Raw genomic sequence first — 25,893 nt, forward strand, 5'->3', positions numbered from 1 at the left:
CTTGTAAAGTATATGAAAGACAAAGAAAATGTATTTGCATTGAATGTCCTTTGAAATAAAAAGATTTAACAAAACTGAATTGAACCGTATGAAACATCGATGACAACAACTTGCTGTTCGGTTTTCACACTCCAGTATGGAATAAAAGCTTTATTGCACTGAGACAAAATACATTTTAAATGATGAATACACACAAGTATATAGTAATAATAATTAGCACCATTTCACCAACACTTTCCAACAGATAGAGATTACAGTACAATTGTTTTTTCTACATTTTCCTGGAAATTATACACATGTAAAGCACGCTGACATGCTCAATCAGGTTGCCTGTGGAGTGCCAGTGCCACACTACAAGACATACACTACTCACAAAAAGTCAGGGATATTCGGCTTTTAGGTGAAATTTCAGGATAAACCTAGCCTGGGTGTTCCCATCCTGCCTTGCGCGGTGATTTCTTTCACGCTGCTAAGGCAGTCTGGAAACTAACACCCACATTTTCGCCGGATGTTGGTGGCCAATCACAGAACAGGGGAGAAAGCAAGACCATGATGAGCTATGCACAGACGCATTTGATAGACATCCGTGGCGCCCAATGAACGGATCTGAGCATTTTTTCAAATAGAGAAAATGAACGTCTGGTTGAGAAGTGGTAGGCGCTAGCCAGGCTAGGATAAACCTAAAATCCACTATAACCTTTATAGGTGAACGTTAATGAGACCGCCTCTCTAAAGGTTTGAATATACATGTCCAACAGTTCAATGTTTCAGTACTTTCTGTACTGAAACATTTCAATTTCACCCAAAACCAGATACCCCTAACTTTTTGTGAGTAGTGTATGTAGTGTATATGTTTGTAAGAGGCAAAAAGCGGAGGCAGGGGAGTCTCATGGTGCCACGGTTACATCTCCTCTTCAGCAGAGTCCTCTGGTGCACAAGGACTGCGCTTGACATTTCCCCGAAGTTGCAGCACGTCAGACAGGCTATGTACGTGAAGACGCCTCAGCCACTTCATTTCCTGTACAACTGCAAGGACAAGAGAGACAAAAGGGCCTTTGAAGTGCAGTTTATGAAATCTTAAACCTATCAGATATTAGGTTTCCTGTCTTTCTCTTTTGGCCTATACAAAACCCTATCAAACCCTTCTATGAGTTACATCTTTCCCAGAAGTGACAGTGATAACGCCAAGAGGAAACAGCTTGAGTACTTAGGCAACTGCCAACACTCCCTCCTCGACAGGGACAAATATTCTTCCAGAGAAGTGGCCTGATTGTTTTGAAAGAGAGACTCCCCCCTAACACACCCATGTCGTAGTACACTTCCTCCTGGTTCCCCCGAACCACTAGGGCTTCCAGAAAGCCGATCAGGGCCCCAGTCACGAAGAGGCGGTCGGGAAGGGGGAGGGTTTGGAGGTAGCGTGTGTCCAGGGAGAAAGGGTTGTCCGGCGGGGGCATGGTGCACAGGCCGACCAGCTCACTCACCACGTCCCAAACGTGGATATCTGAGAAGACAAAAACATGTCTCGTCACAGATCTTTGTTTTGCTCACTTTTTGTTCATGATCTCATAGGATTCTCGACATCGCGACCACTTCCAGTCTGGAACAAGTAGGTGAAAACAAAAGCATGGACGAATGACATGAATTAAAAAACACTGAATATTTAGCCATTAAAGTCAGGTCATTTTTTCTATGAGCCAGCTGGTAGTTTTGTTGGGGCACTCAATGAATCAACCTGCTTTCAACTTGTGATGCTTTCTCCGTTTTATCTAGATCATCAGAATAGATCTCTATCTTTTCTATGAACAAATACACCTATGTGGTTTTGTTTTCACAAAGTGCAGCCCAGAGACTGCGCTTCATGTCAAGAGGGAATGACGTGGCCGCAATGCCAAGAATTATGACCTGCATGGCCTAAAGCCATCTACACTCTAAACTAAATTTGTGTCAGATGATATTTCCACCGTAAAAGAAGGCAGATGAGCAACAGTCAAAACATCTTAACTTGCTGCCTAACTAGTGGCAGCCAACAGTGGGCTCATAAGAAGCAGATGTGGGAGCGATCGATCAAACCTTGTGACGACCAGTCTGTGACTGATTTCAGTTTCATGGGCGTGTCTTTGACCAGCGAGTCGGTTCCCCCGATGTTGACCAGCCGTTCGTGATTGGACCGGATCCAGGCGTATGGACGGCCGTATTTGGCGTAACCGGCCAACAGAAACAGAGTGCAGTTCATTTCCTGCGATAAGTAAGCAGCCAAAGAAACATTTGATGTTTTTTTTTTTTCCAAAGAAAGTCTATTTTCATATACTTCTCTGATGTCCCTTATGGACGTGTACCAATAAAAACAGCCTATATTAGTTTTCCTTTCTTGTGCTGAGGCCATTTAAGGTCAGTGCCTAAGAAGAGCGGATATCGAGCCCACAAATCAAGAGAAGCAGTGAAGCATTGACGGGACGCTGAGATATACTCACAGGCACAGCGATCTCTCTCTCGCTGGGCGAGGCAGGAAGGAGATGGGACTCGCTGCTCCTATGAAATACCCCCCCCGAAAAAGGTCATTTGGAGCAGGGTCAGAACCTCAGCACTCACTGCCTGACTGGTCCTCCATATGAGCCTAATCCAAATGCACGGTGCCCAACACTGCCTACCAATGGTGTGATTGGTAACTGAAGCTTTGACGTACAGTCTTGTTTGTATGGCACAACTCCAAAGAGAGTATAGAATAATTGAAGGCCTGAGGTGGATATACTGTACGTGCGGGTGACAAATGGGCAGAAGCAGGCATGTTCATGGAGAGTGTTAATTAAATATAAACCACCTATCAAAGGTTTTGGAAAATGTACCGCAATGACTCAATGCTTTGCCCTACCAATCCTCAGTTCAGCCACACAGATCTTTTTTTTTTTTGTCTCGTGTTTTTTTGTCTTCTCACCTTACTGAGTAAAATCTTGATTGATCGCAATTTACAAGCCAAACTGTTTGGTTGATGATTCTGGGTGCGAGACCATTGACATGGATTATGTTTAATACTACCGAAATCTTGCACACTTTAAAGAGTTTTAAAACACTAAAACATTTGCCTTGTAACAACATGACTACTTGTATCGAACACAATTTCAACCAGGTGTCCCAATACTTTTCACACACACATGAAGCCTATGCATTATAAATATTCTCAACATTGAGCATGATGTGAAGGTGGAAGCCCTGTGTGTTCTCTGTGCGTTATGTGTTAGTGAGCAGCCCTCTCCACCTGCTAGCCTGCTGTTCCTCCTCCTGCTCCTCCTCCTCCTGCTGCTGTGGCTGCAGCTGGTGGTGCTGCTGCTGTTGGTGGTGGTGCTGGTGGTGCTGGTGGTGGTGGTGGGGTCTGGCGGCCAGGGGAGGCTTCTCCCCAGGCAGGGGCGAGCTGTCGTAGCCGCTGCCAAAGCTGTAGCTGCTGGAGCTGCAGCTGCTGAGGGAGGAGGAGGCCGCCGACACCAGGAAGCCAGGAGACTGCCAGCCCTGTCAGAGAGCAGCGCATCAAACACAATCAGCGCGCCTCACGCGGGAAGGATTAAAGACAAAGGGCAAGTCTGAGATGGATAAAAGGGTTGGTTCTGATCCAGACCCTTGGGCTTGAATGTGGGCGTTTCTTGGAGTGATAGGCCCCATGGCCTAGTTGTGCAACCCGTCTGTACATCAAGCCCCCCACCTCATCCCCAGAACACATATACCCCCCTCCACACACACACACTGCAACCCCAAATTGTTTGTTTTGATGGATTTTGTATTCTGTAAGAAACTGAGCAGATTTACTAGTTCACCGAAAATTCCAAGGAGCGTTCATGCAACTCCTCACCTGATCCTCATTAACTATTGTCAGCAGCAGCTCCTCTCTCCCTCTCAGCCAAGGCTGGAAATACCGAAAGCCCTGGTGGAGAAAAAGTGAGACGATGGAAAATATAACAAGCCCACGTTTTCCATATCAGTTTACACTCTTCTAATCTCCAATGCATTACATTTTCCATTGCAATCTTAGACCAACCTGTAAAGATCCCAGAATCGCGAGGTCGGATTGAAAGTGCTGTAATCTCTTCTTCTGTTCGTTGTCTCGTTTCTGCAGAAAAAGGAATTTAAACCAAGAGCTATTCACTTTGGTCTAGATGCAAAAATTTGATGTTGCTGCCCAGCCTGTCCACAGAGACAGATAGTAGGCTATAGCCTACAGCACACGCCCTTGACTCCCTTGTATCCTAGCAACGCCTGTAACAGTGATGCTCGCAAAAGATGTAGCCTACTGTATCTTAGGTTATTGGAGTAGCCTACAGGGAATCAGATAAATATTTGTTTGTTTGACCTGATAAAGGTTTAATATTATGCATCACATTTACACGCATTTGTAATGATGAATAAATGATCAGCGAATATTGGAATCCACAATTTGCAATTTCATGTGCGCGTCATTTTGTCATAAAAAAATGCTTAATCACAGTTACGCGCAATATTTGCCTACTTACACAAGAGCTGCTCATTCTGGTTCCTTTGTGGTTAGATTATTTAGCAACAGACCCTCTTCTTCCTTTATTTTGGATCATTATGAGGCTACTCCCTCGCAGACACACCTCATGTCAAAACGGGGTGCGACTGAGACCGCGTCGCACGGCTCGCGGGGATATCCACATCTTATTTGGTCTATGCGTCTAGTGGTAGCGCGGCTTCATTCATCCCTCCTTTAACATACACTCATTTTCTGAAAAATCCTCATGAGTTAGTGACTGTTCATGATTCACGGCTTAATGTGGCACCGTTCATCCTTCAGCATCTCTTCCACGCAAGGGGCTATCTGAGTGTTGCATATTATGAGAAAAACGTAGGCTGCGAGGGGCAGTAGAGATGTGTTTTTGTATCACCTGTAGCCTACATCTCTGTTTCATTAAACAGTGTCCTCTAAATGAACATTAAAAAACCACTAGCAGGCTATTGTTCAATTAGACTAGGTAGGCTACACTATTTTTTTTAATTCGGTAAGGTTGACCACATACCATTTTTTTCAGTAGGCCTAGGCTGACCAATAGCGACTGTGGCGCGTAACTAGCAATTACCAAAGCCATCGATATGGCTTTGGCAATTACACACCAGGTGTGACGGTCACATGCATTCAAAACGGAAACATACGAACAGGAAGAGAGTTAAACATTCTGACTAACTGTCAAAACGATAGAACACAATAACTCATGTTACAAAATACACGTCTACAAACAATACTGATATTTTGGATTTGTTCAGCGTTAAACATGTGCCCCAACCAATCGATGAGGTAAGTTAGGGGGAGGTGTCCCTGTTTGGAGTGTGCAAGGTTGTTTTGATTATTCGTATAGGGCCTAGGCCTACTCCATTAAGTTTTACTTATTGCCATAGGCAAAAGGTTTACGTGTGGATCTTCATGAATACAAAGATTGCCTACAATAGCAGTAGACTAGAATGGGCTTAGGTGTCTGATAATGGAATTAGCCAGAATGGGCATTTCTGAGTTCAGTTCAATTAGAGATTAATTTTATTCTGATTGTGAAATCTTTCCCTTTTCATTCCCCAAAACAGGGTTCGTATACTCCTTGGTCTTATGCTGTATGTGAATCATACCCTCTGTTCAGTCAGCACCCCTCCATTGGGTAAGCTTGTGAAAGCATACCAGCCCACATTCTCTGTGGACTCAAGAACATCCAGTAAAGGCTTGGATGCCCACAATTCAGAGACAGGATATATTTGTCTGGGGAAAAAAAGGTCTGACGAGTTTATATGCACTCATGAGTCATTAAGAAAGATATGTTTACTTAGACGTTATTTATAATGCACTGTAAGTAGCCTTCTATACACTGGAATGTTTACAGGAAGTTAACTAATGAGTTGGCGGTAATTTGGCAGCAACACGTTCATATTGTTCAAGAGGGGAAAGAAGAGTTGTTCATCATGTCAGAGACAGAGTCCTGCTGCATGCATCACTGGTCTTTTGTGTTGTGGTCAGTGATTCAGCAGAGCTCATGGTCCTCCCACCTGTTAAGATTTTACCCGGTTATTCTTAGACTGCCAGCCAGTCAGTCTTCCACTGAGCGTGAAGGCACTTTGAGGGTCTTGAATAAAGTGACCAGACGTCCGAGACCAAAACCAGGGACATAGTCCCAAAAATGTGATAAAAACGTTTTCAGTTTGACTATCAATCTGATTGAAATACATTCGAGTTTTATCATCAAAAAACAGGGACGTAGGTAGTTTTTCTGTATTTTCCCGGGGATAGGCAACCAAAAAAGGGGACTGTCCCCTGAAACTGGGGACATCTGGTCATCCTAGTCTTGACTCACCGGGTCATGACCCAATGTACGCATTGTTAATGTCTTATGTTGTGGGTCCCCATTTCATCCTTGTTTGATTCCAAAATTTCGTCAATTAGGGACCTTTGTGACCTCATGCCATGAACGCAGTTTTTGGGTGTCCGTCAATTCCAGCTTTCTGGGTCACAAGGCGCGCTTTGACATTGAAGGTAAAAACTGATAACCTTGAACTTCCTCTAGTTGCGTTGGACTAAATTTGCCAGGCTCGATGGAATGAGTTGTAGTGACTCAGAGTCATTTGAAGATGAGAATAAAAATGAAAATGATTTCCTATGTCACAGATGGCACCGGCATACACCTCCTATCTAGTCAGCGAGCCGCCGAATGTGGGTACACCATTCTGTTCGATCGCCATGGAAACCTGGTGTTCCGTGCGTCATACCTGGCCTGCTATGTGGACAGTAAGGTAACACTGCCTCAGTACTGTATGAAAATAGCTCAATCGCCTCAGATATGGATACATTTCTCCTTGTTTTTCATTCCTCCTTGGTGACGTCTGCGTCTCATCCGTAGGCGGACTCGGAGTTCTGGCTGCAGGTGTGGTTTGTGCACTGGCGAGCAGGTGGGCGTGTGAGGGCCTATCCCCTCCGCCTGCACTGCCTCCTGCCCCAGCCCTGGAGCCCCCGTGATGTCATCTGCGAGGAGAACTACATGGAGGTCAGGGGGGTGGCTCTCAACCTCTCTCCTCGATCCTCGATGCTCGGTCCTCGAGGCTGGCTCCCACTGATCTATAACTAACACTGGATAGACGATCCCATTGTTACCGCCCCATCACTCTTTATCTAGATCAGTGAGGATGAGGATCGAGGAAGGAAGGGAGGGTGTATAAAAGGCCAAATGAGAGGCACCCAGGGAAAGGGAGGAATGGCTATTTCTGTCAGTCTAAAGTGCAAAGTATATTATTCCCTATACACGTAAAACATGAACTTTGGAGTTCCTTGGTTTATCTTGGTAACACTTAACAGTGTTATGCAATTAGAGCTCATTCAAGTGCTACTGTCCTATTGGTCTTTCTCATGCTTTTACAGACTTGTGTTTGTTGCATTAGGAATGGTATTGCAGATAAAGACTGGTTAGGCAAATTGATAATTACAATTTTGGTTCTGTTTGAATTAAACATAACCTGCATGCCATACAAAGGTCAATTTATTTGTTATGTGTGTGTAAAGAACGGCAAAGTTTAAGCATTTTTACATCACCATGTGCTCCTGGTCTTAAAAGTTTTATTTCTAGAATTGTTTATCATTGTATTCCAAGGTTTCTGTCAAGCCTCAGATCCCAGCTCCTCACAGCCATAGACAGAAGTGGATGGACGCGCCACTCATGGTTTGTATTAGTAATAATGTTACTATTTGGATTCATTTCAAAATCAAAATGAGTAAAATTGAACAAGCACGAGGCATGGGCCATGCTGTTGCAACCCGAGATCTGGTATTTGTTGATGGAACTGAAAACTGTCGTCCTCTGTGAATTTCACTTTCATTTCCGTCTTTGTGTACCTTGACATTTGTCTGATTTCCCTGTTGTCATGATCCTTGGGCCATCCACTTCCTCCCCCAACCCCTTGTTGCACTCTTCCCCACTTTTCTTGTCATCTAACTCTCCATCTCTCATTCAGCGTTGTTATTTGTCTGTCTTTGTGTCTGTCTGTCTTTGTGTCTGTCTGTCTGTCTGTCTGTCTGTTTGTCAGTCATCTGAGGGGAAAGAGCAGCTGAAACAGGAGGGCCTGGTGGTGTTCTACAGGCCAGGAGTGGTCAAGGAGCCACCCTTGGCGGTGAGGGAGGTCCTGTCGCTGGGATACGTCATTAATGTCACAGAAACCCGTGTCCTGCTTCGCTGCGCTTACTCCTCTCCCCGGTCTCACACGCTCACGGTCAGACTAGTATATGCAGTATAGGAACACATACATTAATGACCATGCTCTTCATCAGTCTAATTATATCTGCCATATGTGTCTTGTGCTTAGGACAAAGGAGTGTTGGTGGAGGCAGTCAGTGCTTTCATTCAGATCCAGACACAAGGGCTTGTGACAGTGATGGATGTCTCCATGGCATGCATAATTAGTAATGACTTTGCTTTTTTTGTTTTCCCCATCTTCAGTCTTTTCTTTTCATTATTGTAACTCCCAACTATCCCACTCTGTTTGCAACATTCAAGATGTAAATCAAAGATCTTTGATTTACATTGTGGAAAGAAACCTGTGGAGCTATTGTGGTGTTGGTTGCCACCTTGTGGCAGTAAATGTTAGCCTCTCTCTCCCTCTCTGTCTGTCTATCTATCTATCTATCTATATCTGTTTATCTGTCTCTCTATCTCTCTCTCTCTCTCTCCTCTCTCTCTTTCTCAGGTGATGCTGTGGTGGAAGGGGAACAACTCGTGTGGTTGTCTCCCCTAATCCTCAGTCCACTGGTTCACGGGATTTTCAAAGACAGCAGTGTGAGGCTTGGGGTTGGTAGACAAGCCCTGAGCGAGTGCATAGTCCGTGACCGTGGCTACAAGATCACGTCAAATGATGGAGTGCTGCAGGTCAGGATCCCATTTGGTGCAGAGGGAACATTCACTCAGGTAGGAAGACCAATGCACCTTTGAGCTCTTGTGTATTTCCTAAAACTTGTTCCTGACATGCCAAAATGTAACGTTAATGTAATGTAGGTTATCCTTTCCCAACCTTGGGGTCGCCTGAAATTCAGTTGGGGTTGCCTGAGATATTGTTTTTTCTTTTAGGGTTTTCCAGATTCTTTAAGAAGCTCTTAAGTGCTAAGAACGCTCCTAAGAAGTTCTTAGCACTTAAGAGTTTCTTAACAAATCTGGGAAACGCGGCCCAGTACATTATAAAATCTACATACATTAAACAAAAATATTAAAACCCCCATGTAATCAAAATAGGGTCACCTGGTGTTGATCATTCACTATTTCCTTTTGTTTAGACTAGAGTGTAAGGCTTTGCTACCTTCATAAAATAGTATATAAAAAAAAAAGTCTACGCGTCATTTGGTTTGGCTTTTAACGTTGCCGTTTGTGCACAATAACTCAAAATAATAATGTGTGGAAATAAGGAGTTTTATTTAATAAATCACTGTTCCTGTTGTGCTTCTCTCTGTAAGAGTGTTGGAGTAAATAGACAGCTCTCCAAGGTCGTTTCTCTTGACCTTTTCCTCATGCACGAGTGGCAGGATGACCTTTGGCCTCTGACCCAACACCGCACGTTCAGATCTCTGCACTCCCCCTACCTCCCCCACACACCAGTACTCATCAACAGTTAGTGCTCATACCTCCTGTTATTTTCTAATACAGTATAATTGGCATCGGCAAATTCCTCTGTGGTACAGTAAGTAACTGAACTAACCTGAGTATGTTTTTTTTTTTAAATGTCATTGATATATGCATTAAACGTATTGATTACTGTACATGCCTTACTTATTGATTATGCCAAATTCACAGACACTGTGTGTTCTGAGAAGACATTCTCCGTCACGGTGGGGGTGTTCCCAAGGGAGATGTCCCTGAAGTCCGTATCCATAGGAGGAGAAGCTGTGGCTTGGCCAGAGGCACGACAACAGGCTATCCTTTTCTCCCAGATCCACTTCAGGAATGGGAGCTTCATTTATCAATTAAGAGTACCTTTCTCGTATCCAACTATATCCCAGAAGGTGAGATGGGGAGGGAGGGATGTTTAAGGCATCGAACAAGTAGAAATGTTTAGAGAAAAAAAAAATCACACCATTAATTATTAATTCGTTCATTCATTCTGTGAGACATCCCATAGTCATCACCAGTCTACTAACATATCTGGTAAAGGTCTCTGGGATGTTAACTCACCAGTACCCTTCTGCACCAGCGAATAAGAGGAAGCTATAGGAGGCTGAGCCTGGCTTTCACTCTAACCCTCAGTCTGAACGCTGAAGAGTTCGACTACAACGCCACCGTAGTCTGTGATGAGAAAGAGGCAGGTAATTCTTCATTGTTATCTCTTGTGCACATGTTCCACTTACTTATCAAGTTTACTATGTTTGTTTGTTTGTTTATCTGCGTGTGCGTGTTTGTGCGCACACATGATGAACTCGTGTTTTAACTTTTCTCTCATTGGGTGCGTTTTTATGCACACAGGGGGTTTATCAGGTTTTTGTAGTTGTCTGGTTATTCAAGTGCTCATGTAAGCGGAATAAACTGATATTCATTATCAGTTTACTGTCGTTATCGGTTTATGAATAATCCGTTTAACACACCTAGCTCTCTGTCAATATTCTGATTTCTTCAAGACATGTATACAGTACACCTTAAAACGGTTGTTTTTTAGTGTGCATGTAAATAAATCACTGTCTTCAATAACTAACAAGTGCCCCACAGACACGGGTCCATGGCTGGAGGGGCGCTGCAAGGAGAGCAGCGTGCAGGTCCAGCTGCACTACGGCTCCAGAGAGCGGCCGTGGGAGCTGCGTCTGGGGGGCCGGCCGCTGGACTGGGAGCTGATGGAGCTGGGGAACTACGAGGTGGAGCAGGAGGACGACTACCTCATCGTGGGGCTCCCGCTCTCCGCACCTGGCGTGACCTATGAGGTATTTGGAGAGACCGGCGCGCACATGTATCCAAAAAAATTGTTTTAGAAGGTGCCAGACAAAAAAAACGTGTCAAAGAGTGAAGGGGATGGTCTGCACACTCTGTAATGGCTCCAAAAATTATGACGATCTGTCGATCGAAACGTTGCCTTTTATAGTAAACAAATAAAGTGACCTATGAAGGACCACAGACTCGGATGCTTAAACTTATGATTGTGTTATAGGTGGCTATCAAAGCTTCAGTGACTTAAGGGACAAGTCACTTTTTTGTTCTTATTGTGGAGCGCTAATATTGTTGGATTTGTGATGACTTCGAAAGGTCTCTTTTCAGAGCGTGACACTGCAGGGTGTAGTTGCTAAGGTAGAGGCGAGCGTGGTTGAGCTGGACTCCGTCCATGAGGAGCACACCCTAACACAGCGCTGCAGCTTACCTGTTCGAGAACTTCTGGGTAACCCTGGTTTTAGTTGTTCACTCACTCAAACATGTGCGCACATACACACACACACACACACACACACACACACACACACACACACACACATCCACACACATGTAGTACACACACACACACACAAACATACACACACACAGACAGATATCCTTAAATTGTTTAGAAGACTCTAAACGTTTAAAGAGTTACCTAAAGAATGTCTGTTTATATAGCATGTCTTCCTGAGGGGAGAATGGTGGTTGTTGTAGATACATCTTGGACCCTTCCCCCTACGCCACCGAACAGGACCACCCTAATGGATCCATCCTGTGGGCCCACGCAAACAGACAGCACCAGGGCTCTTTTCAACTTCGCCCTCGACTCATGTGGTACCACTCAGAATGTAAGCTCATCCCACTCAGTCTCTCTTTCCCACATAGCACGGTACACACACACACACACACACAAAAACACTCTAAATATCGAACCCGACTGATTGTTTTATTTAATTTAATTTAACCATGCACCACGTACAAGACTTTTCAGACACAAGGCTGAATAATCAAATCACAAATGACATAATAAACAATATGGTACCCATATGAGTCTAAAGATCACTTGCCCCTCAACTACACCTAGCTCCTGCCCATTGTTCCCTTTACTTGTCCGCAGGTGGATGGAGAGTACCTGGTATATGAGAACCACATCATTTACACTCATGATCTACAGCAAACAGATGAGCCGGTCATCCACAGACACTCCCCTTACAGGTGGGCTCCCCCTGCAGGCCAGTTCTCCTCCGCAAGATTTATTTTGAGATAATAATTGATTGAGGAAAGCACAGTTTTCATCTCTTTACAGTGTACTTCATGCTAAATACTGTACTATGTGAACTCCACTAGTGAAGTCAAGTTTATTTATATAGCACATTTCACACATAGGGGTAATTTGAATGTGCTTTACATAAACAAGCAAGAAACAATAATAAATAAAAGCATACACATGCAATACTTAAAAAAGAAAGATTTATTTATTTATTTATTTTAAATCAATAAAAAATAAATCATTATTGTGCTGATACTTACCTTCATCTCTGTCTTTTTATTCCACCTTTCCTAAGGCTGACCATTCAGTGCCGCTTTCCAGCCAATCACACCAGCGTGGTCTCTCTCCAGCATCCAACAGACGCCTCCACCTCCATGCCACTGCCACCCAAAAACGGCCACCACAGATCTAAGCGCAGGCTTCAGTGGCACTCTTTTGTTAGAGGTCAGCGAATGCCTCCTTGGAATCATTTTAATCCAGTTTATTCCATTTACGAGAAATGATTTATCACTCAAATGTGTGTTCTTGTGCTGGTTAGGTTTAAGAACACCGAGAAGCTTGTTTGGTTGGAAGGACTGACAGTAGCCTAACTGACCACTGCATAAGGTGCTAATGAATCATTGTCCATCGATTCTGGAATGGATGATGGGCGTTGTGCTGACCAGAGAGAAGACGACAAAGGTTACGAGTACTGATCGCCCACTCATAATCAACACGACAAGAAATGTCTTGAGAAATGTTACATGATATATGGTGCCATTCTATATGATGCCATTCTATATGGTGCCATATTTTCATGTGCCATGATATTTTCTGGGTTTTTTGTTTTTGTGCTTAGTTATTGAGAATGGTAAACACCTTGATTTAGTGATGTGCTTGGAAGGCCTGTCGAAAAGGCTGCAACAGAGGCCTAGCTCTTGGTGGTCAATGCAATTTCTGCCACCCAGTATTTCATTTGTGTTTGATAAAATTAACACCATAACATAATTAATTTTCTTATAATGAGTGATTTTTCGCAAATGGCTCAACTAATAAATGCCTTACAAAGATTCAGTGTCTGAGACATAATTGCGCACTTATTTTTTCGAGGTACAGGTGCATTTCAATTTTAAGGTTTAAGGAGTTTAAGTTTTCACTTTTCTCAACACAGTGTTAAAACATTCCTGCTTCACAAACGCATATTCAATATCGGGACGTGAGTAATAATAATGTTCCTGTTCATGCTTATAACTCAACTAATTTCTCACAACTAGGCCTACAGGCTAGATGTCTCTACACTGTGGTTCACACGAGGAATGCGTATTATCAAGTCTTAATGATGTGCAAGGGCTTGCACTTACCTGTTATTGGTCGTTCAAGGACGCGAGGATTTTTTTTTATTTCAGTCATACAGATGTTCATTTCAGTCGTAAATAAAAGCATAGGCTACACAACACGACACGAGTCGTTCCTGTTGAAGCGACTTAAGACGCATAAGACGAAAACACATGTTGGATTATAAACTACTTTAGACGAAAATACACATTGGATACAATGACGATTGGCAGATTGCTAAGGTAAGCTTGATGGTGAGAAATTACTAAGATCACTTTTTAAATAAAGGATATGCAACTTTATTAACATTTGTTTGTGGAATGCTGTTTTTTCGACAGATATTTTGCAATATTTATATTGCTAAACAAGTCTGGTGGGGAACAGAGTAAGTAGGCTAAGCAAGTTTCAGACACTGTTGAAGGAAGAGCTCTCACATTAGCTACCCTTTGTTGCAAACGGTGAAAGTTATGATTTACTTTTATTTAGTCCCTCTGAAGGTGACTGCGATGTGCAAAGAGACGAGTATATTGTTTTCCATGGAACATTCGGCAATGGACGTTCAGTGGGAAATTGGCAACCTTGCTCTGACGCAGCTACTGGCCATGATTCGCGGCTACATCATTCAAAACAACACGCGGGACATGACCCTGGAAGTCCCATTATTTTCTGTTGGTTACAGATACGAGGTACTGTGAGTAAATGTAGTGTACATAATGGAAACTGCTGTAAGTGAATTGGTTGTGATATCCGATCTTGTTGGTTTAATTCCTGTGCGCAAGGACATCAACCTCGAGCACTTCTATGGGAGTTTTGAAGTGATCTTCAGAGACACAGACACTTGGAACGTGACAGAGACTAAAGTTCAGCGATGCCTCTTCAAAACCCGTGAGCTCATAGGTAGATTTCTGTTTCAAAATGACCTCTCTAATCAGGTTTGATTGCAAAGAATGCATCCAGTTATTGTTTGCCCAAATACTTTTTTCCTGCAGAGTGATGCATACGATACAATATATATTTTAAAGTTATCAGCCAAGCCCAGCCTTTTTTGTTGTCCCCTACAGTGTGTGACCCTAAGGGAGTGGTCAGTGTAGTGACCACCACAGCCATGGTTTTACCACCGCTGGACCCAAACAGAACATCCCTCCTGGATAGCAGGTGCCGTCCAGTGGAGACAGACAACAGTCGGATGCTCTTCGTCTTCACAGTGGACACCTGTGGGACTAGGAGTTGGGTGTGTTGCTCATACTTCAGTCTACTAAACTACTTTACTGAACTACACTGGCAACATGTTCAGGCTATAATAGATAATTCACCTCTACAAAGTATTTTTATTCATATTGTTATGTTCATTTTGGTTTTAATTGATTCTTTCTCTGGTGTTCAGATGGATGCAAACTATTTGACCTATGAGAATGAGATTGTCTTGATTCGAGACCTTTCCCCAGCCAAACCCATTATCACCAGAGACTCTAACTTCAGGTAAAAAGAAAAAATCAACATGTTACTCAGTTTGGCTGTAGTATTTTACTGTTCCGATAAAACACAAAGAACTTATGTGCCGATTGTGTTTTTTTTTTTAAATCTTCCACAGGTTGACTGTTCGTTGCTATTACCGAAGTGCTGGCACCGCCATTCTCTCTGTGGACAGCATACCGCGCGAGGGCCCTCTGACTCCTGGAACAGGCTACCTCCTTAAGATGAGACAAGACAAGACTCGAAAACGTAAGCTGCGGTATGAGAGACTGAGGGGCAACATGTTCTGTTGGATGATGTCCTATTTGTCAAAACGTTGGCTGCCTATTTGTCCTGTCATTTCATCGATCTTTTTAAAACTTTTTTTTTTTTATCTCTTTCTGTTTTTCTTCCTTTTCTTTCCAACACACACACACACACACACACACACACACACACTCCTTCACCTGCTCACACATGCATTCAACTCATGCCCATGTGAAAATAGGAAGCAGGTTTAAGGCTGTTGGCAGTGATTTCCTTGGCATTGTGAGGGCCAAGGCTGCATTCCCTCAGGCACAGAGGCTCACATGAAGACGCCCCAGAGCCAAAAGGTGAGGCGGAAACTGCAAGTTGTGCCAATGAGGTGCGAGCTTGGGCAGGGGATCATAAGAGAAGTATCTCCTACAACATCTCACCGATATCGTTTGTCGGTGTTTTACTTTCCAGACTGTGCTTCTGTATATGTGCCAGTTCTTCCGGTGGTATTTGCTGTTCTGGGCACATCATTTGTTGCAATTATTATTTTTTTCTTCTTGAAATAAACTAATTCACACAACAATGTCCTTGATTATTTGAAAGTAAACTGCAATGGATTGGAAATCCATGTGACCTCAAATGATTTCATTCGCTACATTCCCAATGGCGTTAACCATAGCAATAGAAAGAGGCAGTTGCTACGGTAGAGTTTAACCATTGACTACAGTATATAGGTCTATGTACAGTCAGTGCTAGTAACTCCTAAAAACTCCCAAAACCTGGAAACTGGCATGAAAAAGCGCTGCCATTTCCCCTCGGAGTCTCTTATGAGTGTCACGTCTCTCTACCACTCTGGTATTAACCAACAGACACTTGACACAAGCTCCTGAAGAAGTATTTGGACACACAGTAGCCTATATGGACAATAGCTTTAAAGAAGGGCTGTCAAAATTACTAATTAATATCAATTAATTGATTTGAGAAAAAATAACTGATTTAAAGTTCCATACTCACCTGTTGGATTTGTTTCAGGGCTGTTTTCTGTTATTTTCATTATTTAAATACAATGTCTTAATTGGATTTGATATATAAAAAAACCCATTCTTATAGTATATTTTTTGTAAGGAACTGTATCTGAACTTGCTATAGTAGCAGGCTTTATGACTGTAATGTCTCTCCAACTTATTTTTGTCTTCAAATGGGAACTGATAAATATTCTACTGCCACTACAACTCATCAGCCAGCGTAGGCGCTACGCAACCTGAAAGCCTGTGAGCAAGATGGACTGGAAGCGAAAGGCTAGACGGGAGACGAGACGAACTACATTTCCCATGAAGCCTTGAATTACAGGAAACCCGACTCAAAACGACCTAGATGAACTGTGACCTCGGAAGCGTATGTAGTTTTACAAACAATCACTGAAGCTAATGTATTGGCTACCTCAAGATAACTTAAAACCTTAGCGTTGCGAAACTCAACGAAGAGATACATAACACCAACACTCAACACACAATCGTATTCTCGTTTGGAAAGACACGAAGAATACAAAAGTAGGTTAACGGTTTTTCAACTCTATGCACTGTCTAGCTAACTAAGCCTGCTAGACAGTTAGCTAATGTTAGGACGCTAATAGCAGTGATTTTAAATCTTAGCCAAGTACATCACGTATGCCTTAGGTAGATGCTTCAAATAATAATTATAGACTAATAACAAATAATCTGCATTTTTTCTTAGCTGGCACCCCCACTCCCTGTCACGATGCCCGCTCTATTGGAGAGACCAAAGCTGTCCAATGCGATGGCTAGAGCGCTCCACAAACACATTATGCGGGAAAGGGAACGAAAGAGACAAGGTATGACGTTAAGTGATCTTTGGCAGTGTACTACCATATTCTTTCTTTTTTTTTTTTTTTAATAAATAATTAGTTTTATATTTGGGCAGCCGATGGTGGTGGGTTGAACTCCACTACAGGACTTAGAGGTAACTAGGTACATCACCCCCTAACAAAATAATATGACAATTTTTAGAGGAGGAAGAGGTGGACAAGATGATGGAACAGAAGATGAAGGAGGAGGAAGAAAGGAAGAGAACTAAAGAGATGGAAGAGCGAATGTCATTGGAGGAAACAAAAGAACAGGTTGGTGGGCCTATGTCATTGGTCATAATATATGATTTGAAATGTCATATTTTGTCAAGCCTATGTGGAGGTTGAGATCTGACTCTACAATACATCAACAGATTGAATATGGTCAGAACTGATGTGTGTCTTCATAATATTGTCAAGTTGATGACTGTAAAATTGTCCATGGTCATTTCCATTCCTTTTCCACAGGTGTAGTAATCAAGCAATTGATAGCATTTGCATTGGTGCTTGATTTTATATATCCGTGGAAAGGGACCTGATGAACAGCCTCAGAAAATGGTTACAGTTAACCCCAAAGTACCCTTTTGCCATTGCTAAGCTTCGACACTAATGCCAGTTGCCCCCTCACCTCAACTTTACTGGCTCCGTGTCTCTATTAGGTTCAAAAGATGGGGGAAAAGTTGCAGGGGCTTCAGGAGGAAAAGCATCAACTCTTTCTACAGCTGAAAAAGGTCCTGCATGAAGAGGAGAAGAGGCGTAGGAAAGAGCAGAGGTACAATGCCTAGTGCGCTACATTTACTTCTGTGGGAAATTGACTGCATTTTCCCCCCTGTTCAATTGTCGCTTTAATGTTTGCGAACTCCAGATATGGTTGTTATTTTTGTAAGAAAAAAAGAAAAAACAAGATCAACATAACTTAACAAGATATGGTATCATTTCTTTCCATGTATTTAACAGAAGTGGTTGATTGCGCCAAATATGTGAACCATTTCTGTCAATGGCCTGTGGCATCTGCTATAATAATAATAATCATTTCTTCGAGCAAACATATTTTATAGCAACTAATAGAGAGCCTAGAGACTAATCGGTCTCATACCTGCTGTGTGCATTTTTGCCCACTCCTCCATGCAGAGTCAGTTTTAGGTCTGGACCCATTGTCAGCCCAGGTTCAACTTCACGACTGATGACACGATGTTACACGAATGAGTTTCTTGAGGGAAATTCTCAAATGTCATGGTATTTTTTTTTACATAAAAATAATGACCATATCAGTATGGTTCTCAAAATTTCAAGCGACACTGTTTTTGCCACTAATCAATTTTAAGATCGCTAGCAGTGTTTTATAATAGGAGAACTCTTAAGCGAGTCGAGTTAGATCGGTTTGTTAACACAGCTTTCACTTTCTTCTGTAGTGACATCACAACATTGACCTCCGCCAGCTACCAGTCCAGCATACCCATGCACGGGCAGCACCTGCTCAGCATGCAAGGTGAACTACAAGTACAACTCTTTTTCGTTTTTAATCGTCCCTTTTCCACTGCACGCGTCTGTGTATTCATCATCTGTATCTCTCTCTCTCTGCTGTTGCAGGCAGTCCTGTCGGTCACAGTCGGTCTGGAGGGCTACTCGCTGACCGTAGCAAGCAGCTGTTCCAGACTCCTGTCATTCCTGTGAGTCGGCCTACCATCCAGTCACAATAGAATAATCAAACATGTTTTTATTTATTCCTTTTTTTTTTTTTTTACAGATTTTAATATGTTTTTAGTTTAATTTAGTGTGTCAATTATGCTAATGTGTGTGTTTTGATTCAAGGAAATGACTCTTGAAACAGTTGGACTGAATTTCCATGTGTAATCGTGCAGCATGTTTTGTGTTTAGTTTAGTATGTCAATTATGCTAATGTGTTGTTTTGACTCAAGATGAAAATTCAGTCTAACTGTTTCAAAGAATCATGTAGTATGTTTTTTAGTTTAGTTTAGTATGTCAATTATGCTACTAATGTATTGTTTTGATTCAAGTAAATGACTTGAGATGAAAATTCAGTTTGACTGTTTCAAGAATCATGCAGCGATCTCTATGAGGTGGAACACCGGTTCTGCATTGTCTGTCCACACAACTGTGTTAAGCCTATATATATGTATATATATATAAAGTATTCTCAAGATGATAGATAGATAGATACTTTATTGTTCCCCAAGAGGAATTTCAAGATTGAGCAGCTTGCAAAAGACTCCTGTCCTGCTGCATCACACATTTGAATCTGTCGACTGACTGCTCTTCTCACTCAGGGTCGTCCTTTCCCTGGCCAGGCCGGCTTCAGCACGGGCTCCAGTGAGCACGGTCAGTTCACGGCGGGACAGGCGGTGCACGAGCCGTACGTGGTGACCACTGCCCAGCACCCCTCCAGCTACGCCGCCAGTTCCTCCGTGCCCATCAGCTTTGCCAGCAGCTCCCAGATCCGAGGTGAGGCCCTCGTCAGGATTAACCCTGACGTCCTAACTTTCATGCATGTGTGTGTGTAGTAGTGTTATGGTAGTATGCTGCATTCCAGATAACTTGGATGTCGGAGGTTTAGTTGGAGTTCACTTCCAACCTTGAAGTTGGGGTAGGTCGACTTACCTCGAGTTCAGAAGTGGAAACTCCAACTTCAAGTGCTGTTCAATTGTACTTTTTCACAGTATGAGGTCAGAATTCTTGACTTCTGAGTTTGTCTAGAATGAAATTGGGAGATACCAACAAGCAAATACCTGACTTCCGAGTTTTCTGGAATGCAGCAGTAGCGTTCAAATCCCATTAAATTGATGTGTAGCCCCGGCAGTGGCGCAACTGGCTGGGGCACCTGCACCGTACGCCGGCGACCCGGGTTCGATTCCCGCCCCGTGGTCCTTTCCGGATCCCACCCCGACTCTCTCTCCCACTCGCTTCCTGTCATTCTCTCTACTGTCCTGTCCATTAAAGGCATAAAAAGCCCAAAAAATAACCTTTAAAAAAAAAAAAATTGATGTGTAGCTGGATTGGTTGGTGTAGCTGTGGTAATATCAGTTTGCCCAAGGTTCCAATTCCAAACCCACCATTTTAAAGTCTGTCTCACCTTCAATAGCATCCACTAAATTCTTGTCAGTTTTACTTAAACTGAGTTCTAACCAGCAGTGCAACAATGCAATTACAGTCTCCAGAGGATGCTGCAGTATTCAAGAATTAGTAGATAAAGACAGCTGACCAGGAGCAAATTAACCTGTTCTGTTCCTCTCCTCCTGTCCTGCCTCTTAGGGGCCTCAGCGTTCCAGGCCATGCAGTATCTGCCTCATCAACCACAAGGCTTTGCCGTTCACGCCGGTCACTTCTCTTCTCAACCAGGTCTGCCTCCACTCATTATCGTAATCATAAATTGGTATTTTAAACTGAATGGCGTCTACAATACTGTGGAAATTGATCTGTACACTCTGGATTGTTTCTTCAAGTTAATACTTTTGAATTGCACCATCACAACAACTCTCATTGTTCACAACACTTCTGTGTTTTGTCTATAGGCTTCATACCCAGTGCTGGAATCCCCCTTCAAAAACAGTTGGAACATGCCAATCAGCAGTCTGGCTTTACTGACTCGGTAAGTCCATTTTGCCAAAGTGGTGAAATATGATGGCAACCTGTTTGTTTAAAATATTATGTGCACACAAATCATATCGATAAATGGTGTCTAATGTTTAATGACACAGCAAGGTATGCAGGTTTTTTCCCCGAGGTGAAAAGTATACTGAGTTGGTGATGAGCTGTGCGATGAGGGTGTCAGACCATCTTGGACAGTGTTGATGAAATGATGGTCAATTATGGTCTAAGCCTTTCAACCTATGTTTTTAAGAACATCTGGGAAGATTAACAAAAAGTGGTGTTAAAATCGTGTAAACGTCGGCTTTGATGCACTCGTTAAATAGGCCTACGCTACGTAAAGACTTTGTACTCTTGCTCCTGCTATGACTCCTCTCTCGCACTCTTGTCCTCAGTCGCGCTCCGATTCGCTCCGCCACTGGCACCGTCCGCTTGTGCCTCTGAATGAGACATAGGCTACTTTCAGTACTTTCAGGACATTGTCTGGTCTTAGAGAGGTAGTGGTGGTGATGACCATGGGAGACTTCAGCTGTGTGTTGAGATCCGCGCTTCATTTGCTAGTCCCACTCTGAGTGGGTGACTGTCCAGCTGTTATAAATAGGACTAGCTGCTTCTGCTGGCGTTGGGCTTGGCTTGTGCTGCGGGTCCGCCAACTTCCTTAGAACCAAGTCGTGCCGCCACCTGAGACGGTCCTGTGCCAAGGCGTGTGGTTGAGTGGGGTCCAGGCCGTTCCAGACAGGCCACAGCTATCTTCTGAGCCAAAACCATCGGGCCAGGTTGGCTGGACTTGGAAGAATGTCACACTTGGCTCTGACTGAAAAGCTCTTCCTTGCTTGGGGGATCCTCCACAGGTCACTCCATCAAATTCATCAGGGGAGAAAACCCTCCCACATGATTGTCCTCTGACCTTGCTGGGATTGCTGTGCATGCTGCAGTTGGTAGTAGACTGGTGACATCATCCATAAAACACTGTTGCACACTCCTCTGAGTCTGGCCATAGTCCTCGACTCCTCGCCCTCACCAAGACGACCTCCAACGCGCCTGTGAACAGGAGGGGTGTGATGAAGCATCCCATTGCTATTCCCCCGCCCAATGCTGCCACTCGGTTGTGTAGGATTGCAGCGCGTGGCAGATCTTCAAATCCGTTATAGGAGTGTACGCACATCTATATAATTTCGACAGGTGCTGGATATGGGCACAAACGTAGTCAAAGGAAAAATATCCGCACACTGTCTTACATGCTCCCCGGTTTAATGGCAAAGTACAACGTTTTGACCACTCAGGTCTTCGTCAGGTATGAACTTGTCCTGAGCAGATGCTGGATCAGGAAATATCTCGCAATAGCCAGATCTTCAAATCCTCCTCATAGTAGCTCTCAGTGATGTTCTTGACACCTGTCGGCATGTGAAAGAAGTCCAAGGCGTACACACGCGTTTTCCTTGTCCAGCCACAGAGTGTAGAAGTCCACTTTTCTCTTTCTCTGCGGTTTTTGAATCTGGTTCCAGATCAGTGACTTGTGTTCAGTACAGCCTGAGAACCCAGGAACTCCTGCTTTCTGGCAGGTTGTTATCGATGTAGCTGTTTTAGAGCAGGAGCTTGGTCAATCTCTCGGCGATCACTGCAAAGATCTTCTTCACTTCTACATTGAGCAGTGTGATGCTTCGGAGCTGCTCAATGGTAGATGACAGTCACATTGTTTAAAATAATGTGTGATTTTGAGACATGTCTCCAAAAAGCACATAGCCTTCACCAATGGGATGCTTATGAAGCATGGTCATGGTGGGAATCATTTATTTCTGGAGCTCCTTTTGCAGTAATGCAAAAAAACACTGAGGTAACTTATTTGCAACTCCATAACAATAAGTTCTCACTGTGTCCCGTTGGGGGCTCTGTGGGATGTAACATGAGAAGCTGAGTGTTCTTGGTTGTAAAAGGGATCATGTTCACACATGTTTCAAGAGCTCCAAAATCAGGTTGCTTCTGGACTCGTTAGTTAAAAGAAGAAAATCAAGTGCAGTGGCACTCCTCCTCTTTGGCAGTTTCAGATGGCTTTCCCTGGTGCACGGATTACGATGTAGTGGAACAGAGCAGCAATTACAGTTACAACTGTCAAATTAATGTGTTCAGTGCTTGTTGCAGGGAATTTATGTTTTTTACGAAAACAAGTACCAGAAATTTGTCAAAAGGCAGAGGCGTAATTCTCTATGCACGAAAAACCCTGGTATGGTGTTGAGTCTATTGGTTTTGATGAGTTTTCAAGATTATGTACTTCTCGTATGGTAATCCATACACTTCAGACAGGAACCCTGAGGATGGTTGAGCTTTTTTCTGTTTTACTTTTATTTTTTTATCTCTGATGGACCAAAAATAATACAGTGAGTTAAAGTGATATACTTTTGTTGTTTGTTTGTTTTATTATCATTTATTACTAATTTCTTAATTTATTTATTTTTTTCTCCCCATGACAAGATGTATGGAGCCCCCCAAAGGGACATTGTGAGAATCATATTTTTACAGGTGGATATGTGCAATCCATTGCAAAACTTTGAGAGGGAATGTAAACTTATTGTGTAGAAATGGAAAAATATTGTAAGGGAATGCAAAAACATTGTGGGTGAACTCCACAGAAGCTAAAAAAATGTCTCACTGTGTCCGTTTGGGGGCTCCATATGCTTGTATGTATGGTGAGATCCGCAATATTCTTCTGTCAGTTTGTAACAAGTTCTAATTCAGCTCTGCTCAACTTGTAGCTGAATGGGTTCAACAGGTTTTGAAGCCATCACCATGTCTGCCATCACTGACCAGCTCACTCCCCCAATACCATTCAATCTCTGAGTGAATTTAGTTAATACTGGCCTTAATCCAGGCCCATTTCCCAAACCTGGATGGTTCCCACTCTGGCTAGTGTACCCCCCCCCCCTCCCCCTGTTGTAGATGCGCGACCCAGGCCTTGTGTGTTGTTGCAGGGCGCCCTGAGATCCATTCCCCCCCACGCCCTCCATGTCAGTGCTGCTGGCCTCCTGCCCACTCCCTCCATGGCTGTCCAGATCCCCAGTGCCAAGGTGATCCCTGATACCCCACCCCACCCCCCACCCTCTCCCTGGTCCTGTCTACCTCCACACCCTTCTTTACTCCTTCTTCCTCTCTTTTCCTGTGCAATGCCAAATCTCTCCATTTCCTTTTCACCCACACACCCCCCCCTCCCCCTGCCTTTTATAATTTGCAAATGTGCAAATATCAAACCCATTAAGGAGGTAAGAGGTTTTATACAGCCAGGTTACATTGTGAAGGTTTTGTACAATTACATCCTTTCATATGGTTTGTTATTGGTGTTTTTTGTTTGTATTTGAGGGATGCACGATTGTGTCGATGTTCAATATTTCTTTAGCTCATTTTGGTGACCTGAAAATGTTCGTTGAGAAATAGATCTTTTTTATTACTTTTTAAGAGAAGACCAAGTCTTTCCTGTACATCTACCTGAAATGTAGAAATGATCCCCTTTATAAATAAGAAAATCTCAACTTTGTGTAGATGTACAATACCGTACATTTACATCAATATTTACAAATGAAAATCTCATATTTGAACCGTTTTGTAAGATGCTTCCCCTGAAACCTTGATAAGTAACACCGATTTTATTCATGCCAATTTATTATCCAGGCATATTGGCAGAAATATTCATATATGCACCTCTTAAGACATCTTCCGCTACCAGTGTCATACCAACATGATCGCGCATCCCTATTATGTTATCACTGTGAACGTTGAGTTCCGTCTCTGTGATGTACGCAGTGTTATATGTGTCATAATGTTCTATTTGTATGTGTAATAATGTTCTGTTTGGACGTGTAATAATGGCAGTCTTTTATTGTCTCATCAGGCTTCCTTTCCAGCCTCGGCCCAGCCGGCCCCCCGCCATGCTCTGTTCTCCCACACCCAGCCTGGCCAGAGATTCTATCACCACAGCAAGTGACCAGGCCCCTCTTCCGACCAAACAGTCTTTTTCCTGTTGAGGATACATTGTCATGATCTAACTCAAAAGACACTCTCCCATTGCCATGGTTACTGTTGAACTGGACAAATTCTCATACCATGGGGCGGTTGTGATGACCACCGAATGACAAAAATGTACAGCAATGTCTGCATCTATTTTAGTAAATAAGTGACACGTTCTTTTGTGCTCTGAAATGTAAAGAATAAAGATGAAAACCGAAGACCTCATGTGAATTTTGACTGTAATTGGTGTTCATATCAGCTTCACATTCCTTAGTTGCTTTTAGTTCCTTTTCACCCCCGTGATGGTCCTTGTCAGAGGTGAGTTTGCCATGTTTTAGTTTTTAAATGTTGTAGAGAGACCGATAGCTTCAGTCCTATCCCCCAGTCTGATGGTGAATGTGAGCAGTTCCTACTACCTCTTAGTAGTATCGCCTGCTGCAAATGTCTAGTCCAGGGCCGCGTTTCCCAGATTCGTCAAGAAGCTCTTACGTGCTAAGAACTTCTTAGGACCAATCTTAGAACGTTCTTAGAGTGCTCCCAAGAAGTTCTTAGCACTTAAGAGCTCCTTTAAAAATCTGGGAAACGTGGCCTGCAACTGTTTGTGTCTCTGGTTTCATCTCTGGTGGCACAGCTGCATCAGTACGCGGTTGAGGCATGCAGTGAATAGACAGCCTGGCCCACCTCTGGATTCAGGCACAGTGCCTGAGATCTTTAAGCCCCAAGTAAAGGAGAATTGTAGTAGTTTTAACTCAGAATGTGCCGATCTACCAGCCATGCATGCACTGCCTTGTGAACCCTGGAGAAATGGGAAGTACTGTTCTGGGACCTGTTCAATGCTTTATCGCTTGTAGCTATTAACAGGAGGAGATCCCTGACCATCCATTATTGAGCCCTCGCCAGCTTGACTGTGATGTTGCTCTGTGTGAGTGACACAATCGCTTGTCTCTGTGTGCTGTGTTTTTGCTGAAGCATTAAGTCTTGTTCAACATTTTATTTTTATTTCAGTTGTTACAACAGCAGAACAGAAAAATATCTCAAGATGTTAAAACCAAAAATATGTTGTAGTTCCCAATGTCAAACACGCTGTGACCTTTTTACACTACAACAAATAAAGTAAATTTTTGAAATCAAACATCTGTTCTTTTTTTTCTCCCCTCGACACCAACAGCTCTTCTGTGCCATGTGGTGTGTTAGTTTACCTTAGACAGACTCTGAACGTAGTAAAT

At 43.2% G+C, this 25,893-nt stretch overlaps 3 protein-coding genes across 6 annotated transcripts; 2 read left to right on the top strand and 1 right to left on the bottom strand.

Moving 5' to 3' along the window:
- Window positions 1-116: 116 nt before the first annotated feature.
- si:dkey-19b23.7 (uncharacterized) lies at window positions 117-4,769 on the bottom strand. Of its 2 annotated transcripts, none has more exons than XM_062516662.1 (8): window positions 4,497-4,769; window positions 4,025-4,096; window positions 3,839-3,910; window positions 3,254-3,492; window positions 2,472-2,529; window positions 2,071-2,236; window positions 1,304-1,501; window positions 117-1,026 (listed from the first exon to the last, which is right to left on the bottom strand). In XM_062516662.1, the coding sequence occupies exons 1-8, from the start codon at window positions 4,509-4,511 to the stop codon at window positions 902-904; spliced, it is 945 nt and encodes a 314-aa protein (XP_062372646.1). In that variant the 5' UTR covers window positions 4,512-4,769; the 3' UTR covers window positions 117-901. The 2 variants fall into 2 exon arrangements, with proteins under 2 accessions (XP_062372646.1, XP_062372645.1); XM_062516661.1 differs by having other exon boundaries at window positions 3,254-3,501.
- Window positions 4,770-5,132: 363 nt separating this feature from the next.
- zpax4 (zona pellucida protein AX 4) lies at window positions 5,133-15,778 on the top strand. Its single transcript, XM_062517278.1, has 25 exons — window positions 5,133-5,296; window positions 5,578-5,648; window positions 6,425-6,514; window positions 6,647-6,771; window positions 6,879-7,022; window positions 7,623-7,691; window positions 8,056-8,238; window positions 8,332-8,428; window positions 8,713-8,930; window positions 9,470-9,623; window positions 9,807-10,015; window positions 10,204-10,315; window positions 10,713-10,921; window positions 11,253-11,370; window positions 11,586-11,755; window positions 12,025-12,122; window positions 12,473-12,621; window positions 13,431-13,476; window positions 13,830-13,876; window positions 13,978-14,177; window positions 14,271-14,388; window positions 14,553-14,722; window positions 14,876-14,970; window positions 15,083-15,213; window positions 15,452-15,778. Exons 1-25 carry the CDS (start codon window positions 5,214-5,216, stop codon window positions 15,535-15,537), a joined length of 3,192 nt encoding a protein of 1,063 aa, XP_062373262.1. The 5' UTR covers window positions 5,133-5,213; the 3' UTR covers window positions 15,538-15,778.
- Window positions 15,779-16,540: 762 nt separating this feature from the next.
- LOC134059440 (G protein pathway suppressor 2-like) lies at window positions 16,541-25,799 on the top strand. 3 transcript variants are annotated; one of them, XM_062515836.1, is made up of 12 exons: window positions 16,544-16,751; window positions 16,936-17,053; window positions 17,229-17,338; window positions 17,725-17,837; window positions 18,197-18,301; window positions 18,478-18,554; window positions 18,656-18,735; window positions 19,354-19,528; window positions 20,336-20,422; window positions 20,596-20,672; window positions 23,638-23,733; window positions 24,552-25,799. In XM_062515836.1, exons 2-12 carry the CDS (start codon window positions 16,960-16,962, stop codon window positions 24,642-24,644), a joined length of 1,107 nt encoding a protein of 368 aa, XP_062371820.1. In that variant the 5' UTR covers window positions 16,544-16,751; window positions 16,936-16,959; the 3' UTR covers window positions 24,645-25,799. The 3 variants fall into 3 exon arrangements, with proteins under 3 accessions (XP_062371821.1, XP_062371820.1, XP_062371822.1); XM_062515837.1 differs by lacking the exon at window positions 23,638-23,733 and having other exon boundaries at window positions 16,541-16,751; XM_062515838.1 differs by lacking the exon at window positions 18,197-18,301 and having other exon boundaries at window positions 16,546-16,751.
- The last annotated feature ends 94 nt before the right edge of the window (window positions 25,800-25,893 follow it).

Source organism: Sardina pilchardus, chromosome 16, assembly GCF_963854185.1.
Source record: "Sardina pilchardus chromosome 16, fSarPil1.1, whole genome shotgun sequence".
NCBI lineage: Eukaryota > Metazoa > Chordata > Actinopteri > Clupeiformes > Clupeidae > Sardina > Sardina pilchardus.

Excerpts from the sequence above, each read along its gene's own strand:
- si:dkey-19b23.7 (XM_062516661.1), bottom strand. Across the intron at positions 3,911-4,024 it reads CGATTCTGGGATCTTTACAG|GGCTTTCGGTATTTCCAGCC; the intron begins GTTGGTCTAAGA and ends TTTCTCCACCAG. Across the intron at positions 3,502-3,838 it reads CAATAGTTAATGAGGATCAG|GGCTGGCAGTCTCCTGGCTT; the intron begins GTGAGGAGTTGC and ends GCTCTCTGACAG.
- zpax4 (XM_062517278.1), top strand. The coding sequence starts at position 5,214 with ATGTTACAAAATACACGTCTACAAACAATACTGATATTTTGGATTTGT. Across the intron at positions 10,016-10,203 it reads ATCCAACTATATCCCAGAAG|CGAATAAGAGGAAGCTATAG; the intron begins GTGAGATGGGGA and ends CTTCTGCACCAG. Across the intron at positions 12,123-12,472 it reads CACAGACACTCCCCTTACAG|GCTGACCATTCAGTGCCGCT; the intron begins GTGGGCTCCCCC and ends ACCTTTCCTAAG.
- LOC134059440 (XM_062515836.1), top strand. The coding sequence starts at position 16,960 with ATGCCCGCTCTATTGGAGAGACCAAAGCTGTCCAATGCGATGGCTAGA. Across the intron at positions 18,555-18,655 it reads GCACCTGCTCAGCATGCAAG|GCAGTCCTGTCGGTCACAGT; the intron begins GTGAACTACAAG and ends CTGCTGTTGCAG. Across the intron at positions 18,736-19,353 it reads TCCAGACTCCTGTCATTCCT|GGTCGTCCTTTCCCTGGCCA; the intron begins GTGAGTCGGCCT and ends CTTCTCACTCAG.